Source organism: Eulemur rufifrons, chromosome 28, assembly GCF_041146395.1.
Source record: "Eulemur rufifrons isolate Redbay chromosome 28, OSU_ERuf_1, whole genome shotgun sequence".
Taxonomy (NCBI): Eukaryota; Metazoa; Chordata; class Mammalia; order Primates; family Lemuridae; genus Eulemur; species Eulemur rufifrons.
In genome coordinates, this window is record NC_091010.1 from 38,857,021 (window position 1) to 38,874,890 (window position 17,870).

General features: G+C 40.9%; 1 protein-coding gene across 1 annotated transcript in view; it reads right to left on the reverse strand.

Annotated features, from left to right (window-relative positions):
- Positions 1-1,366: 1,366 nt before the first annotated feature.
- Positions 1,367-17,870, reverse strand: part of LIPA (lipase A, lysosomal acid type) — a 38,945-nt gene continuing 22,441 nt past the window's right edge. The window contains exons 5-11 of the mRNA XM_069461077.1: positions 17,421-17,619; positions 16,146-16,255; positions 14,442-14,578; positions 9,702-9,848; positions 8,757-8,828; positions 3,415-3,486; positions 1,367-2,564 (exon numbers count right to left, since the gene is read on the reverse strand). Coding sequence (XP_069317178.1) covers positions 2,331-2,564; positions 3,415-3,486; positions 8,757-8,828; positions 9,702-9,848; positions 14,442-14,578; positions 16,146-16,255; positions 17,421-17,619 — 971 coding nt within the window. The 3' untranslated portion in view covers positions 1,367-2,330. The remainder of the gene's footprint in view (positions 2,565-3,414; positions 3,487-8,756; positions 8,829-9,701; positions 9,849-14,441; positions 14,579-16,145; positions 16,256-17,420; positions 17,620-17,870) is intronic.

Genomic DNA, 17,870 nt, shown 5'->3' on the forward strand with positions numbered 1-17,870 from the left:
AAAATCTTCCCACGCTCCCTACCACTTTTCTTTTTATAAAGAGGCTTTCTCTAGTGCCTTCCTCTATGAAAGGTAGAGAACTTTGCAAGCCAGCTGGACTCTGGAATGCATCCCTTTTTCGTTCCTCAGTCTAATGTCTGGTGTGTGGGAGCCTGGCTGACCATGAGCTTGCAAGGGCATCTCTGAAAGCCTCCCATGGCAACAGCCAAAGCTAGAGAAGCCAAGTCACCTACGGCACCAAAGCCATTCTCTGGCAAGCTCTCTCCCTCTACTGCTAGAAAAAAAAACAAACAAAAACACCGTCACTGTCCCTTTCTTTTCATCCCTACCCAAGTAGAGTACCTATATCTGGTTGGCCAAACCAGTTTGCCTTGGTCAAAGGTGAAATAAGGGCTTTGGGGAGGGGGGGACCTATGTCCAACGAGGAGGGTGGAATTCTCCGAAGGATGTGCAGTTTTTGCATCTAGGACAACTTTACTCTTTTTACAGGTGCCATGAAAAATCAGATTCCAGCATCAGTCCTTAGACCCTCCCAGATGTTACTTGTACATTCATTTCATTTAGCTAAATAAAGAAGTCCATCGTTTTTCACACAATTTGTCCATCCACATACATTTATTGACTCACCATATTCCAGGCTGTGTTAGATTCTGGGTATACAGAGATGAGTAAGATACAGCCTATGCCCTCAAGCTCACAGAGTAGTGGGAGAGATCATATTGGGCCTCATATCTATATTTTGGGGGAGGCCTCTGGTGTAACCTATCCCTGCTGGCTTTGGTTGCCTCATTTGTTCAAGGGGGGAGTTGGATGGACAGTCCTTGAATCCATGGGCCTGCCTGCAGCCAGCCACTCCATGCAGATGCGGGTCATGATAGCCTAGTCTCCACTCACAGCCTCACAAACATGGACCACGTTCACACATAACATTCAAAGCCAGTGTTTGCAAACCATGCCATTCTCTCCTCCCCATGGAAGAGGAACAAACATTCATGAGCAGTACCAGTGAGGTTTACAAGGAGGACAGAGGAAGGGGAGATGAGACAGGAAAGCATAAGTCCTGCCAAGAGAGGAATGGAAGAAGAGAAGAATAGAATGGCTATTAAATAAAGGACAAAACCCACACACAAAATCCTTCAAGCCTATGAGGCTCACTGGGTTTTATTGAAGTTTAAGTAAGACTCTTTAAATGTTACAAAGAATTATTCTGCCTCTACATATTAGTCAATATCAAGTATTGTTATTGCAACTAAAGTAACTATAACAAGAAAACAGACCAATTGTCATTTTGTCCATCAGACAGTATTGCAAAGAAACAATGCTGCAGGAGAAGCAAATGAGTATAGGCTTCCCAACACGGGGGTGCAAAGCAAATGTATGAAAAATATGGACACATGTAAAACTAAAAATCAACATGAATCCCTGAGCTGAGGTTTCATCTGAAAACAATCATGTTCACATTTCATTTGAGTGAAAATGACCTAGGACACTTCTCATGGGCAACCACAGGGCTTTGGCTTCACACAGACGTCATCACTGAGCTATAGCAGCTGGTTTAAGTACATTAATCTCAGGAAAAGTAGTGGTATAGTCTCCCCACAGGGCTTTTCTTCTCAGACAAGTAGAATTATGGTCTGCCATAAAATTTAGAGTTCATGAATATAGATGGCTGAGTGTATCAGTCTTCAAGCTATTTAAAACATAGTTTCTTTTTTTAAAATCAGTGCAATTTGTTTTTGAAAATTCCAGCAAGTTATTTGGCTTGGCCTGAGCAATTTAAACATGTGCTAAAGAGCAGCTGTCACAGTTAGGTTTGACAAAATTCATTATGGAATCTTTTATTACTTGCACAGCTATCACTGGATTTGACAATGCACCTAACTGCATGAAAATACGAAAAAAAAATAAAGTCATTTAGATCCCTAGATACAAGACCATTGGACTGGAGAGCCCTTTAAGGCAAAAAGATGAACTGAGCTCATGTGTTAATTTGTCCTGTGTGTGGGTAAAAAGTCAACATAGTACATTTTAAGCATAAACAGAATGGTTATAATGACCTTTTCACATATCAGTGATATTTTTAAAGAACGTAAAGAGACAACACTATGGCTGAGACATTATTTCCATATTCAGCCATAATTAAACAAAAAATAGCTAGGGTGTTTCTAATTCTAACTAGAGGGAACAGGGCAGCTTCAACATCATGATTTTCTTGGCTATGAAAATATAAAAGACTTGGGAAAGGAAAACAAGTATTTTACAGAAATTAAACAAATGCATTTTTCGCATGACTGAATCACTGACTGGTCGGTATATTTCCCAATTGGCTTTCACAGATATTTCCTCATTAGATTAATAACTTCATTATACAGTCGCCAAGGGGCATCTAAGCCCCAGATAAAGTCGAGATGCTCCCACTCAGGAATGCGCTTGTGGTACACCAAGTTGGTAATCTCGGTCAGCAAGACACTCATGTCATGGACGTCCGCGAGCGTGTCCCGACCTCCACTCCAGACGGCAGTCGGCACAAGCATGTCTTTCACATTGTACGCGGGAGGGTAACTCTACAATAAAAAGGGGCCACGTCACATTAAGCACAATCTCTGTTAAACATTGTCTAGTAAGTTTAATCTACGGATAGGAGACTAAATTTTGAAAATCCTTATCAGCATACTTTTTGAGTTATCATCACCAGAACAAAAAAGAAATCTAATCCTACATGAAAGAACACTAATGGAACACTGCTAGCTCTGGAGCTGCTACGGTACGCTGGGCACCACAATAAGTGCTTACTTCCCAGCGAGGAAGGTGTAGTTCTCCCTGGGTGGTGGATGCAAAGCAGTCGAACCAAGTGGTTGGAAGGGGCTTTGGAGTCATACCCTCCTACCTTCTCCCTTTGGGTGTTAAGACAAGCCACAGGAATTCTACAAGCCTCAGTTTCCTCATCTTTAAGTCAGAGATAATCATATCTACGTCACAGGGACATTCTGAGAATAAAAAAAAACATGGGCAGAGTATCTCAACACTTCAGTGCATTTAGCACTCAAAAAATGGTAATTTTTGTTTGTACAGGGAAAAAGAGGCTTAAGTAATGTGATTTAGCCAAGACTCCACAGCTGCCAGGTAACAGACCTAGTACTGTCTGAATCTGAAGTCTGTGTTCACTATCACCCCGAATGACACATGACAGTGACAGTTCTTACTTAGAGCTGGGGAAAGAAGAGAGGAGGCCCAGTCCACAACACCAACCGCAAAGCTTGGGTTATTTTGGGATGGACTGAGGGGAAGAAAAGACTATCTAGTCAACTCTCCCAAACACTTCCCACAGCACCTGAGCTCGACCAGAATCCTGATAGGCCGGCTTCCTTGATGAGTTTTTGGGGCCCACTTTAATTAAAAGACTGAACACTTTACCTGGTTGTAATGAAAATAATTCTTGGCACTGCTTCCCCAGTCAAAGGCTTGCAACTTTTGTGATTTAACAGTCTACAAATAATTGGGAAAAAAAGTTATTTGACACAGAAGTTTAAGATAATCTCACAGGTTGTTGGAGCTAGCCATATCCTCAGAAATCAATTTTATACTAATATCCACATTTACTCATTTCCAAATGATTACTTAAAATAAAATGGCATCATTTTGTTCTTCTTTACTAAATGACTCATTTTCTCATTGTATGATTGGAAGGTAGCTACTAGCCTGATACAAGATATGCTTTAAATTATACTTATCCATTGTATAAAATTCTACTGTTTGATATAATGAAAGTGTGACATTACATACTACTGGGGATTGCTACATGATAAATGTTTAGCATCTGCTTTTGCCATTGCAAATGATAGATATTAAATACATGTGGCATATTTACCAGAGAATAAAATATGGATTTTCAGCACCTATTGGCACATCTGTTCCCCATCTCTAATTGTCAGTGAAAATATATCAGTGCAAACTATTTTGCCACTGCACACAGACGTCAGTTCCTCACTTTGTCATATGTCTTTCAGCATTCATATAAAGCACCAGGACTGAGTATAGAATAAAAGGAAAAAACTTGCCGATAGCTCAAAATGAACTTCTAAACTTAACTTTTGTGCTCAGAGTCACTTGGGACTTCAAGCTACCCATTTGAAAAGGCATCTCAAAAAGAGGGAAGTGTGAACATTATTTATAGTAATAAAAACAAAAGCTTGGAAATAAGCTAAAGTCCAATAATAGATATCTGGGTAAACAGAACATATTACACATCAATATACACAAACAGTATGCCACTATCATAAGTATAAAGTAAAAACAGAAAACTTTTTACAAATAATTTTCATAAATAATACTAAGTGGAAAAGTCCGAAAATGAAATCGAATATGCACTAAAGTTATATTTCTATGATAGTCATATGTAGATAAAGATCAGGAGGAAAAGCTTATAGTATTAGGGTAGACAGTTTTAAGGTAATATTTCAAAAAACATTTTTAGGTCTTGAATAGTAATTAAAATGTAAATAGGTTCAGCTTTTCTAAAATACAATATGTATCAGAAGTCTTAAAGATATGCCTACCTTCTTACCACTAAGTCTATTCCTACGAATGTATCATCCTAAGAAAATCTGCCTAATGTATAAGGACATATCTATAATACATGAGTATTTATTCCAGGATGGTTTGCGATTGCAGAAAAAGTATCATTGCAAAATATATATATATATATAATAAAATTCAAACAACAGAAAACTGTCCTTTATTATAAATATTAATATTCTAAAAATTTAGTAACTGACCTAGAGAGGCATTCTTTATTATGGCAGAGCCTGTGCCCCAGTGCCCATTCTTGCCTTCTTCCTTTCTGTAATAGAATCCCTAAAGCTTCTGCTAAGCCCATGGCTGCAGCACAGAAACCACATCCTCAGCCCACTGTGAGCAGCTAGGCTGTGGTCATACTGCTCGTTTTTGCGTAATCTCCTTCCTGCAAAGCCACTTGCCCTGGGCTTCCTCTCTCCCTCCTGCCTGTAGGCTGGAAGAGGCATGGAGGTGACCTAGCTTCAACCAGGCAGAAGAGGACAGCACCCCAAGGATGGCAGAGCTACAATGTGGAGGGAACTGGGTCCCTGCATGACCTCATGGGGCACAGCCACACCACCATCCTCAACCACCAGCCCGGGCCACTGCTCTCTGGACTGTATTATGAGAAAGAAAGAAACTATCTATTGAGCAGCTGTATTTTGGAGTCTCTTATAGCAGCTTAGCCTGTATCTAACAAACACAATGCTGTTTCATTCAATGAAAATTTTTTAAAAAGTCCATGCAGTATGATCCTACTTTTGTAACAGAAATGATTATAACAAAAACTTAGAAGATTAAGCCAAAATATTCATAGTGCTTATTGCTGGGTTTTAGACATCCAAGTGATTTTTCTTTCACTCACATATTTTCTACAATTTCATAAAACATATTACAAGTATAATAAAAATTAGATTGTCCTTTTTACTGTGTTTTAAAAAGCCTACAAAATGTACATTTTGGGGCATTTTTTATTTTTTTTTAAGCAAGAGGTTTCAAACAATAGAGGACATCATACTCTGCTAACGTACTTATTAAAATGCAGATGCCAGGGACACACCCCACGAATTCAGATTTTCAACAGGTCTTGGAGAGGCCCAAGAATCTGTATTTTCAACAGCGTGTTATGTAGTTCGGAGCAACACTGTAACGATACGTTCAGACCAGCCTTCTTCAAACAGGAGTGAGTACCTGGGATCTGGGCAGTGCTAGCCAGAGGGTGAGAGAAAACAGTAAGAATCTTGGCTCTGGAGAACTCTGAACCTCATCAGGATTATACAGAGAATAGGAAGATTAGTAAAATAAGTTTGAAAGCCCAGTAAAGAACTAGGTTTTGGAATTGTTAACAAACAAATGCTAACTATTTAAGCAAAAAGTAAACTTGTAAATGTACTGTGAATAAAATGGCCCGTAAGGGCACCCCCAAACTCATACCATGGAAGCCTTCACACGCCATACCTAGACTGTGGCCTCAGCCTGCCGGCATCCAGGCTGGCCACCTTCCACAGAAACCTCTCCCATAGGCACTAGGGCTGCCTCTCGGGGCCATACGCGGCTGGTACTGGAGTGGAAGCCCCTTGCCTACAGCCCAGAGGAGGGAGGGCCCAGGGGAAGACCCTATAACACAGCTGCACAAAGCAACCATTTTATGGACAAAGGAGTGTCACAGTGAGCAAAAGGGCATAGGGCCAAGCTTCTTTCTGCAGTGAATCTGTGCTTTGCAGACATTCATGAGGCATGTTCCAGGGCATTTGACCTAAAGCCACAAGGTCACAACTGGCCAGAGAGCAGAGCTCTGGACCTCAGCCTGCAGCCTTTGACCCTGGCCAGCTGCTCGATGAAAGGGGCTAGAACAAGAGCAGAAGCCTGCACTGTAGCTGATCCCACACCTCGACCGCACACCCCATGCCCTGGGGGGGCCTGGGACAGGGAGGGTGAAGTCACAGCAGTGTGTAATATGACACAGTCTCAGGACAGCCTCGGTCTCGACATTGCCAAGGGCCCCGGAAAGCCTGGGTCTGGTGGTCCTTTGCACTTGGCTCAGGCGTGCGGTGTACCACACGTGGCTGCGGGGGGTCACCAAGCTCAGCATCTGCCCCCAGCCTGGCTTGGTCGCCCTCCATGCATCTCTGGGAATGCACTAACTCCTCAGGAGACAGAAATTGAGCCTTTCTGGAAAATGTCCATTAGGTAAGAGGTTCCAGGTATACTCAAAAATGTAGGGGAATTCTGGTGACAGGGACATATATATATATATATATATATACCAAGTGATTCTAAACAGAAATGTGACTGAGGAAAAAAGGAGAGACCTGAACGAATGTGAGGATTTCTGAAGGTTTCGGGGCATCCCTTCAGTGGTGAGGGTGGGCTGTCCGGCACACCATGGACTACGTGCCTTCCAGATGCCCCTCTTCTGAGACACAGCAAAGTCTGGCCCTGAGGGACTAGCATTAAACATTCAGCCTCCCGGTCACTACAGTGAGCCTCAGGCCAGGCTCTTCCTAGTTCCTTAGAGATGAGCCCCGGGGAGAGGTGAACTATCCACTCCCCAGACAAAGTTCCTGGGGCAACTGAGGAAGGAGACTAAAGCATCAGGATGTTCCAGATCAGTGACTCCCAAACCTGGTCAGGCAAAGAATCTACTAGGCAGATTTTTTAAAAAACACAGATTCTCAGGAATAAAAAGAAATCAACTACTGATATATACAACAACATGTATGAATTTCAAAATAACTATGCTGAGTAGAAGAAGCCAGACAAAAACGAGTATATACTGTATGACTGAACTTACACAAAGTCTAGCAAATGCAAGCTAACCCACAGTGACAGAGGGCAGATCAGTTGTTGCTCGGGGGTGGAGCGGAGAGGCCAGGAGGGGGGTGTTACAAAGGGACAGGAGGGAACTTCTGGGGGAATGGACATATTCACTACCTTGATTGTGACAATGGGCTCACAAGCGGACATGAGTGTCCAAACTCATCAATTTGCACACTTTAAGTATTATGTGCCACGTATACCTCAACAAAGTTGTTAAAAAATATAAAAGTACAGTTTCTCCCATTCAAATGATTGGGATACAAGAGTCTTTGCTTTTACAAGCCTAGACGGTAGCCAGCCCAACAGTTCTGCAGCAAACCCAACTCCCATTACTTTTTGAAAGCAATATTTTATCCAAAAGTATACTTTTAAAAGCAATTCAATGATTCTGATGCAAGCAGTGACTGTTGGGTATATGGAAATTGCCATCTAAGACACCTATAACATTTTGGTTTAGAGTTTAAACACTGAGTTATTTCAAATTTAAAATGAAGTTAGCTGGGGGAAAAAATGTACAAAAATATGTCCCGAGGTGGACATAAGTCACTGACATATTGTTAGGTGGAAAAAGAAAAGCAAGTTGTAAAATAGTAAGGAGAAAATTAATTAAACCATTTCTACATCTACTATGTCTATCTACATCTTAAACTGTTTTTTGAAATGCATGGAACGATATGCAGCAAGAGGGGTAAAGTAGAATGCGGAGACATTCACTATCTCTGGATCCACATTTCTTATCTCTGTGTAGGGTTGGAGAATGATTTTATGCTCATTTTAAGATAATTTTTTTTTGCCTAGATGTAATTTCTAAATTTTCTAGAATGAACATTATTTATGTGATAAAATGATCAAAACTATATTTTAAGTTAGTGGCTCCCATTCATGTCCATGATCGGCTTAGCTCTAGTTTATCCACTGATGTTCCAAGCATATTGTGCTCGGAAGTTAATGCTGAAACGGCAGTTCCTACCTCCAAAGCTGCTCTAAAGTCATGCTTTACAAAGCAACACAGAAATAAAATAATTCTAGGATTCAATGAAAGACAGATGAAGAAGAGGGGAACGGGCAAAATGGAAAGGAAGGGAGGGATATAGATTATAAATCTAAAACAGAAGGAGGGCAGAGGGAAGGGGGGGAAAAGTCAACCCTGACAGCTGTTGGGTGAACCTATCCTTGGTGTGCCCCACCAAGGATAACAAAAGCAACACAAACACAAACACAATGACAAGAACCCAGGACTCTGGGGAAGAAAACCAGATCCTATCTGTAAGCAGACTGTCTTTCTATTTGGGAAGGGTTGGCAGAGGGGTGCTTCATGGAACCCACAGACCTTTCTAATGTGCATTTTACATGAACCACAACTGCACTCCTAGAACACCTACCTGGCTCCAGTGTAAAATGTTCTGCACAGAAGTCCCAGCAGGAGAATGTGTTGTATACACATCCACTCTCGACTGCAAAATAAATACGTTGAAATAAAGAATGAAAGTAGCGTTAAGGTGACAGTGATAATAAACATTATATTTTTCCCTTCAAAGCATTAAAAACTACAGAGCCATAACCTCAAATATATAAGATCTGGAGTAGAAGAAATTCTTTGACTACAAATACGTCCTATAAGAACACATACCACTATACACATAGGGTACATATGAAAGAAATGCAACAGTATGGTAAGCATAAGGCCATATGGGTTGAGCTTACATGTCATTTTTATTTTCTTCTTCATGCTTTCCTGAACTTCCAAAATTTTATATAACAATCACACCTTGCTTTAATTATCAGAAAAAAATATATATCATTTAAAAAATTTTTTCCAGAGCCTTCATTCCAGAATTGTAAAACCTGTTTTCACAATGCAACACTACAAACTACAAATATATTTAGAAACACAAGCATATTGCTGGCTGAGATTTTACATTTTATTAAATAAATAAACAAGCACGTGTATGTGTGCATGTATATCTATAGATATGTATGTGTGTAAAGGGCCATTCCAGATTTAAATACACGTACAGTAATTTTTTAAAAGAAACAAATCACTAGAATAAATATAAATATTATATCAAACTGTGACAGATCTCCTCATTCAACAGTCTCCATACAGGTACGACGTCGGAAGTTGGCAGCAACTAACTTGAGGATAGCAGCAGATGGTGCAGTATTCTAGGCACTTGCCAGAGTTGATACTTGTGCCTTTTAAATGAAAGACCCTCCAGAGCTCTGATGAGGTCGTCTGGCATCATCCAACACAAATAAGCACACATTCACAGATAAAATAAAAATCACTGGAATTTTAAATCAAGCCTTGTCATAAACATACTTACCATATTTAAATTTCTCTCATTAAATCCACACATGACAAAAAGGAGATTTCCACAAAGCTCCTTCAGAACGACGTGAGTGCAAACGTGGGTGGCCAGCCACTTCAACAACGCACTCTGTGGAAAAAATTCCTTGTCCCCAAATAAGTCCTGCAAAATAAAAAGAAACGCAAGAATATTTCAGCACTCCATTTTGGTGCAGGGCCTCCGTGACCCACCTCAGAAGCAGAGACACATGCCAAGTGTCTCCACACACGACCTCAGGTGAAAAGGCAACCAGTGGACATTCAAACTAGATACTTACGCAATAAGCTTATTAGGGCAAAAATCACACATTACAGATGTGGATTTAAATTCTCAAAATGAAGAGAAGAAGGCAGAAAACCAAATAAGCTTACAGTGGACTTCTACAGTGGGAAAGGGCCTAATGACCCCTCATTCCAGGGCCAGCCCCGAACAGTTTCCTCTCACTCTGGGAACAGCTGAGGGGTGACTGACCGGCAATGCCTGCTGGGTGTGCACGCACCTGACTCGATTCTACTGGCCAGTGGTCCAAATCCAGCCCACTACCTGTTGTTGGTTTTTTCTTAAAACATTTTTTTATTGTGGGAGAAGATCCGTAACATGAAATTTACCATTTTCACCATTTTTAAGTGTTTGGTTCAGTGGCATTAAGTACATTCACATTGTTGTACAACTATCACCACTACGTATCTCCAGAACTTTTTCATCTTCTTTAACTGAAACTCTATACCCACTAAACAATAATTCCCCATTCTCCTCTCCCCTGGCATTGAATGTTTTTATAAATAAAGTTTTATTAGAACACAGCCACACTCATCTCTCTACATATTGTCTCTGACTGCTTTCATGCTATAATGGCAGAGTGGTGTAGTTACAAAAGGGACCAAATGGCCCACAAAGCCTAATATATTTACTATCTGGTCCTATGATATCATAAAATATATATTTGGTCTTTGACTCTGTTTCCTGGCATACAGCTCCTAAGATCTTTAGAATCTCCAAAAAGATGTCTTTTTGTACAGTAATAATCAGCTCATGGCTAGCAGCCCTTACGTAGCTTCGAGATGGGAGCCAAGGCACCATTACAGGGTTAGGACTTTCAGCCCCACCCTCTGACTTCCGAGGAGGGGAGAGGTGGGCTGAAGGTTTAAGTTCATGGCCAATGGTTTAATCAATCATGCCTGTGTAACGAAGCCACCATAAAAACCCAAAAGGACTGGGTTGGGGAAGCTTCTACATAGCTGAATATGTGCAGGTTCCTGGAGGGTGGCATGCCCAGAAGAGCATGGAGGCTCCAAACCCTTTCCCCCATACCTCACCTTATGTAGCTCTTCATCTGTATCCTTTGTAATACCCTTTAAAATAAAGCAGTAAACATGTTTCTCTGAGTTCTATAAGCCACTCCAGCAAACTAATCAAACCTAAAGACGGGATCATGGGAACTCCAACTTGAAGCCAGTCGGTCAAACGTGCCAGAGGCCCAGACTTGCAACTGGTGTCTGAAGTGGAGGGAGGGCAATTTGGGGGCATTGAGCCTTCAAACTGCGGGATCTGACACTATCTCCAGGTAGATAGTGTCTTAACTGAATAAGAGGACACTCAGATGGTGTCACTGCAGAACTGAATGTTTGTTGGTGTGGACAAAGCCTCCACATTTGGTCACAGAACTCTTCTGTTTCTGTTGATTGTCGGTGTGTGGTGTGAGAGCAGAGGGAAACATGGTTTGAGTTTTTCCAAACGGGCCCTTTACAGAAAAAGTTTGCCAACCCCTAGCCTCATTGCTCCTAACCAATGGCCACTGAACCGGTGCTCAAGTACTTCCAGGGCAACCACTACATTCTCAAGGCAGATCTTCACAAACTTGTGCAATAGGAAACAGGAAAAAGATCTCACTTACAATGAACCTTTATAATTTACACTGTTCATTTCTTACCCTCTGGAGGGAAAAGTAGAAATAAAAAAAACTCAAATGCCCACAAAGGCAGTTTTATGGGTTGAATTGTCTTCCCTAAAAAAGATACATTGAAGCCCTAACCTCCAGTGTCTCAGAATGACCTTACTTGGAGATAGGGTCTTTTAGAGGAATCAAGTTAAAAAGAGGTCATTAGGGTGGGCCCTTATGCAATATGGCTGGTGTCCCTACAGGAAGGAGAAATCTGAACACAGAGACAGACATGCATGCAGGAAAAACACCATGCAAAAATGAAGACAGAAATCCAGGTAATGCTTCTACAAACCAAGAAATGCCAAACATCTCCAGCAAACCACTAGACACTCGGGGAGGGCACAGAACAGATTCTTCCTCTCAGACCTAGCAAACTAATACAGGCAGGTATGTAAATATAAATGGAAAAACTGGAAATGGAAGAATGTGATGATGATTAGGGAGTGTTGAGAACCGTAATGAACTCAAAAGCTCATGTTCAGCCTAACTGCTACTTGCAAACACCACAAATCCATAGGCTTGTGGAGCACAGCTTCCCTCTCCCGCCAAAAAAGCAATTGGTTATCAAGACTGCAATGTTAAATATCCCACGTTTTAAAAGATGCAACTAATTTAAATGTATAACATTGTATGGGCCATATTCAATACTTCTTCCAGCAAATTTGGCCCACACATAGACAGCTGGGGTCTCCGTCAAATCTGTATTCTACAAGACAACTCATGAATATCTAAAGATAGATATCGGGTTCTCCTCGAATGTTCCTCTTCTCTAGACTAACCATACTAGCTAGGGAGAACCAGTTAGTAAATACCACATGTAGAGAAGGCCATGAGACATGAAAAGGCACCCACTTTGAAAACTTCTGGCTGTGAGTCTACATAATGGTCTCACGTGACAAGCATGAATACTCTTGAATTTCTCTGCTAAAAATAAGTTAATAGGATGATACATCACTGACCTAAATCGCAATAAACCAAGATTTCCAGAAAGCTTGGTTTATTGCGATTTAGGTCAGTGATGCATCATCCTATTAACCTTGTCCTTTGATTGACAAAGGATGTGAACTTGACCTTGTATTTCAGAACTACTACCCAAACACTCCTATGGCAAACTCTGCTGAAAATTATGTTAATGTAGGACAGTGTATATATATAGATATGTAGAAAAATTTGCCCTATACATCTACAGGCCTCCTCATACAACTTTGATATCTTTATAATTTATACTTTTGCATTTTGAGAAAGGATTGGAGGGGACACTCTACTTTCACAGAAGCAACATAGTTTTCAGAGTAGCTTCAAAGGTTTTATGAACATTCATTCATTCCTATTTTTACTCTCCTAGTATACTATAAAAGCACTGTGGTATGAAACAGTGGTTCCCAAATACCCAACTGTTTAGCCTACATCAGAACTTACATAGGGTATTTTGTAAAAACACAGATCCCTGGGCCCCACTCCAGATTCTACAAAACACTACCTCCAAAGTGGGGTAAATACACACATTCCTATGACACAGCAATTTCACTTCTCCATATCCACTCTGTGAATATACCCCTAAAAAGGCAAAAAGATGCAGCAACAGCAAATTAGCAACCACCTAAATGTCTACCATAGGAGTCTGACTGCATAAATAGTAGTTCCTTATAATCAAAAACTTACTGTGCAGCAGTTAAAAAGAATGCAGTAGAGTTTTATGTATTAACATGATAGCTCTCCAAGAGTGAAAAATGCAATCTGAAAATCAATACATATATATAATTGGATACCATCTACATTAAAACAAAACAATATATTTCCCTTGGTACATCTATATGTATGTAAATTCACATACAAGGTCTTTAGAAAAAGACCTCAAACTGAGCACTGTGTTTACTTCTGAGAAAGGCACTAGGAGAAGGCTTGGTAGTTGAGGGGTACTTTATTTACAATCTCTGCACTGTTTACAATAAAAATCGATACTTCTGTCACCCAAGGCTTTAAAAACAAATTTGGTCAGGGGTGGCTATTTCTTATCTGCATGTTCTGGTCACTGAAACAGTAAATCCCATATCATGTGAGAGTCAGGCTCAGATCAGAGTATAGTCCAAATTTCCTGTTAAAGTCTTTTAAGTGGCCTATGAGATATGTTATAACTTGATTGCAAGTATATAATTCTGTACAGAATTTCATGTGTGTGTAAATGTGTCATACATAAAGCATATGTAATCCATGAATAGATCATCTAGCCTCAGTTGTCTTAAAACTTTTTCTCATGAAAGCTGTTTCCTCCTTAACAGAGCTTAGGGTCACACAGCTTTAGGGCTAAGCCCTGATGAGGTTACCGGCTTGTGATTTAGGTGCCATATTACAAAATATAATAATCACGGTGTCTTTGGGTGGCCTCCGGGTGGCTGGGGACCGGCACATGGGAACAGCACGTTTCCTGTGTCCCACATCCTGCCCGCTGCTGTGCTCCCCTTACGGAATACAGGGCAACTCCAGGACCATCTGAATTACTTTCTCACAGACCTCCTTGCGCTCTCCTCCTCGTGTGGCAGGTAGGGCTGCGCGACCTGTGAACCACGAGCACACGCGGCCCGGCGCGCGGTGACCCACAGACCTCCCGTGACGCCCCTGGGTCTGGCAGTTGGGGAGAAGGGGAACGAAGCACCCACTGCCCCACTGATCGCAAACTGCAGAGAAGGCAGGCACAGCTTCTCCCTCCTGTGGCCAATTCTTCAGGTCTGAGGAGGAAATCTGGGGAGGGGAGAGGGATGCAGGGATCCCAATACCTTAATAAGAAGTTCTGGAAATCGTCCCAGTGTGGTTAGCGGGCTAGAAGAGAACGCCACTGAAGCCACAGGAGCCAGGGCAAAAAACATTTTGATCCTTTTGGCCAGCTCGGGGATCTGTGAAAATGCTATGAAACCTGTGGGAACAAAAGGAAGACAGGAATTCATCTGCTTGGACTTCCGGCTCAAAAAAGGCAAGGCCGGGCATTCGTGACGCCCTCTAGCGGCAGCCTGAGAGCCAGGCAGGCAACACCGCCCTCGGGGAGCCAAACACTTGACATTGGGTCCTCTGAACTTAATTAAACTAGTAAATCAAGTGTTTCTTAAGCGCTTGTTGCAAATCTCAACCTAGATACGCACTGGAAGAAATCCAGGTGTGGAGAACCAGAAAGTCTTCCCCGTTCCTTTAACAACGGGAACCAAAGACAGTATTTCTAACAGCTCCCCACCCCTTCATCCCCCAAAGCCCCTCCAAGAACAATTCACAGACACATCCAAACCACCAAAGATCCCAAAGGAGCTCCTGCTTTTAGAATCTCCTAGCTTTAAATATCTTTTTTACCCTGTCTGAGGTCCCTTCTTGCCACTTGGCCCCAGAATGTCACTTTAGGGAGCAGTAGGGCACAGGATGCAAGTAGACAAGCATGAGAGAAGGAATATGAATGCAGAAAAATGACTCGCTCCATTTTTCTGAGGGTGAGACAGGTTAACCATATATATTGTGACCCTTAAAAACATTCAGACCTCTCATATAGTCTCCTTCTAGGAACGTGTTCTAAGGAGATCATGTGACATAAACACAAAGGTGTTAGTCACAGCAAACACTAAAAGGGAGAATTAAATAAATTATAAGATGGGCCCCTACGCCCTAATTAGAGAAAACTCTTGCTTGCTAGAATTATGGGCAAATTTTACTTTCTTTAACCTTTGCTAAATTTTATATTTTTCTTTACAATGAACATACATTACTTTTATAATCAATATAAATTAAGAATGCACATAGCTTTTAAAACCATTTGTAAATAAAGTATAACCTGTCATCCTTGTATCTGTAGTTAGTTATATTCCACTTAACTTTCAAAGTCAATACATTTTCTTATTTTCTTTTTCTTTTCTTTTCTTTTTTTTTTTTTTGAGATAGGGTCTCACTCTGTTGTCTAGGCTGGAGTGTAGTGGCACTATCATAGCTCACTGTAACCTCGAACACCTGAGCTCAAACAATCCTCCTGCCTTAGCATCTCAAATAGCTAGGATTGCAGCCATACACCACCACGCCTAGCTAATATTTTATTTTATGTAGAGAAGGGGTCTTGCTATGTTGCCCAGGGTGGTCTTGAACCCTGACCTCAAGCGATCCTCCCACCTTGGCCTCCCAAAGTGCTGGGAATACAGGCATGAGTCACCATATCCCACCTGTCTCTGAACTTAGAAAATTTATCTTCTACCTTCTCCCATCCCTACCTTGCTTAGCTACCAAAATAACTAATACAATGTGGCTTATATTAATTCCTTCAATTTGAAGAGACCCTTATACCATGAATCTCCAAAGAACACTAAATATTACCAAATTCTTTGCCCTGTTCATTATTTCTGTTTGGCATTTAAAAATAAATACATTTGAACTTTTTTAATATATCACTTTTAAGAACAAGTACAATTTCTGTAATAAAGACATATCAACTTCAATCTTAATTACATACGTACCTATTGTGGTGCCTTGAGAATGACCCACAAAATACACTTGCTTTTGGCCAGTTTTATTCAGAATGAAGTTAATTGAAGCAGGTAGGTCATATTTTGCCATTTCATCATAACTGTAATCCAAGAAAGGAATTCTGTCATTGAAATAGTACATAAAATAGAATAGCACACAAATACCAAGCATACAATTTGATGAGTTATCACAAACTGAACGCAGATAGGCAAACGGGCAATGAGTTCAGGAAACTGAGCATTACCAGGACCGCAGAAGCCCTCTTGGGCTCCCTTGCAGCTGTGCCTCCCAAAGATAACTCGTATTTTAATTTTTCATACCATAAATTAGTTTCACCTGTTTTTAATTTTTCTATAGGTGGGATTATGTAGTATGCATTTTTCTATATCTGGCTTCATCCCTGTTGTTGCATATAGTTGTAGGTTGCTCATTCTCATTTTATTATGTAAATATATCACATTTTGTTTGTCCACTCACTGTTGACATGCATTTGGGTAGTGTCTAGTTTTCTGTTATTTCAAATGGTGTGACAAAAACCATATTCTTGTACATGCCTTTTGCCAAAAGTTCTCCTTCTTGTGTTTCATCCTTAAGGAGGCTCTGGTCTTACAAAAGAGAAGTCAGCCTGGAGGCCTCCACACTGCTGACCTTTTCTAATACCTGGGAGCAAGACATAGTCCTGAACCCAGGTGTGTGTGTGTCTGTCATCAGGAAGTAGAGAGGCCCCCAACACTGACAATGTGCCAGGCTCCATGGAGGCTCTTTCCCTGTATCCTCTCCTTTAAGCCCCCAATTACCTTATGAGGTGTTTACTATCCCCCATTTTACAAATAAAGAAATTGAGACACAGAGGGCGTATGCAACGTGTCCAATGTCACACAGCAACTAATTGGTACAGCCAGAAGTAAGAGAGAGAAGAGAATTTGTATAAAGAAAAGTGAACATTTGGAGCACATGTTTATGGAGGAAGGAGGAAGGTTACGGGACATTTACTCAGGAGCTCTCACACCACCAGGAATGCCAAAATAACTTAAGAATCCCTGACTAAATCTAATTATTAATGTAATAATTTACTTATAATTTACCTCATGCTAGTTTTAAATTCCTAGCAAGGTTTAAAACCTTTCAAGAGACATCACTTTTTCCTCTCATACAATTTCAGAGTTACCCATCGATCCACCTCTTCTGCTAAAATCCCCGTGTGTCTGTGTTAAGGGTACTGGGTGTAAGGAAACACACCCATGTTATAATCAATTCAAATATACCTGAAAGCCCAGAATTCAACCTGAGAAACTGAAAGTGTCTTGTGTTTTCGAGACCAGGTGTTTCCCCTGCTATTTCCCATCCACACGTCAAAACCAGCATCAGCAAGAATGAAGCCCAGGCTGCTGTTGGCAAGGTTTGTGACCCAGTTACTGGAATCTGCCAGCAAGCCATGCTGCAGGTAGACAACTGGTTTGGGACCTGGAAAACATTCATGTTTAGGAAGTAGTCAGCACCAAGCTTCAAAACAAACATGGTATCTTGTTAAACAAGTCATCCTTAAAACCTCCTAAAGCAAATAATGAAATGGAAACAAATTACAATATTGAGGTAGCAATGTATTCTTATATAACATAAGTAAAGGATTTTTCTTTTAAAACAGTTCTGGCAAGGTAGCAGCAAAACTGGACTGTTTTTGAATGTCTAGTAACAAGACACACTAACTTAACCAG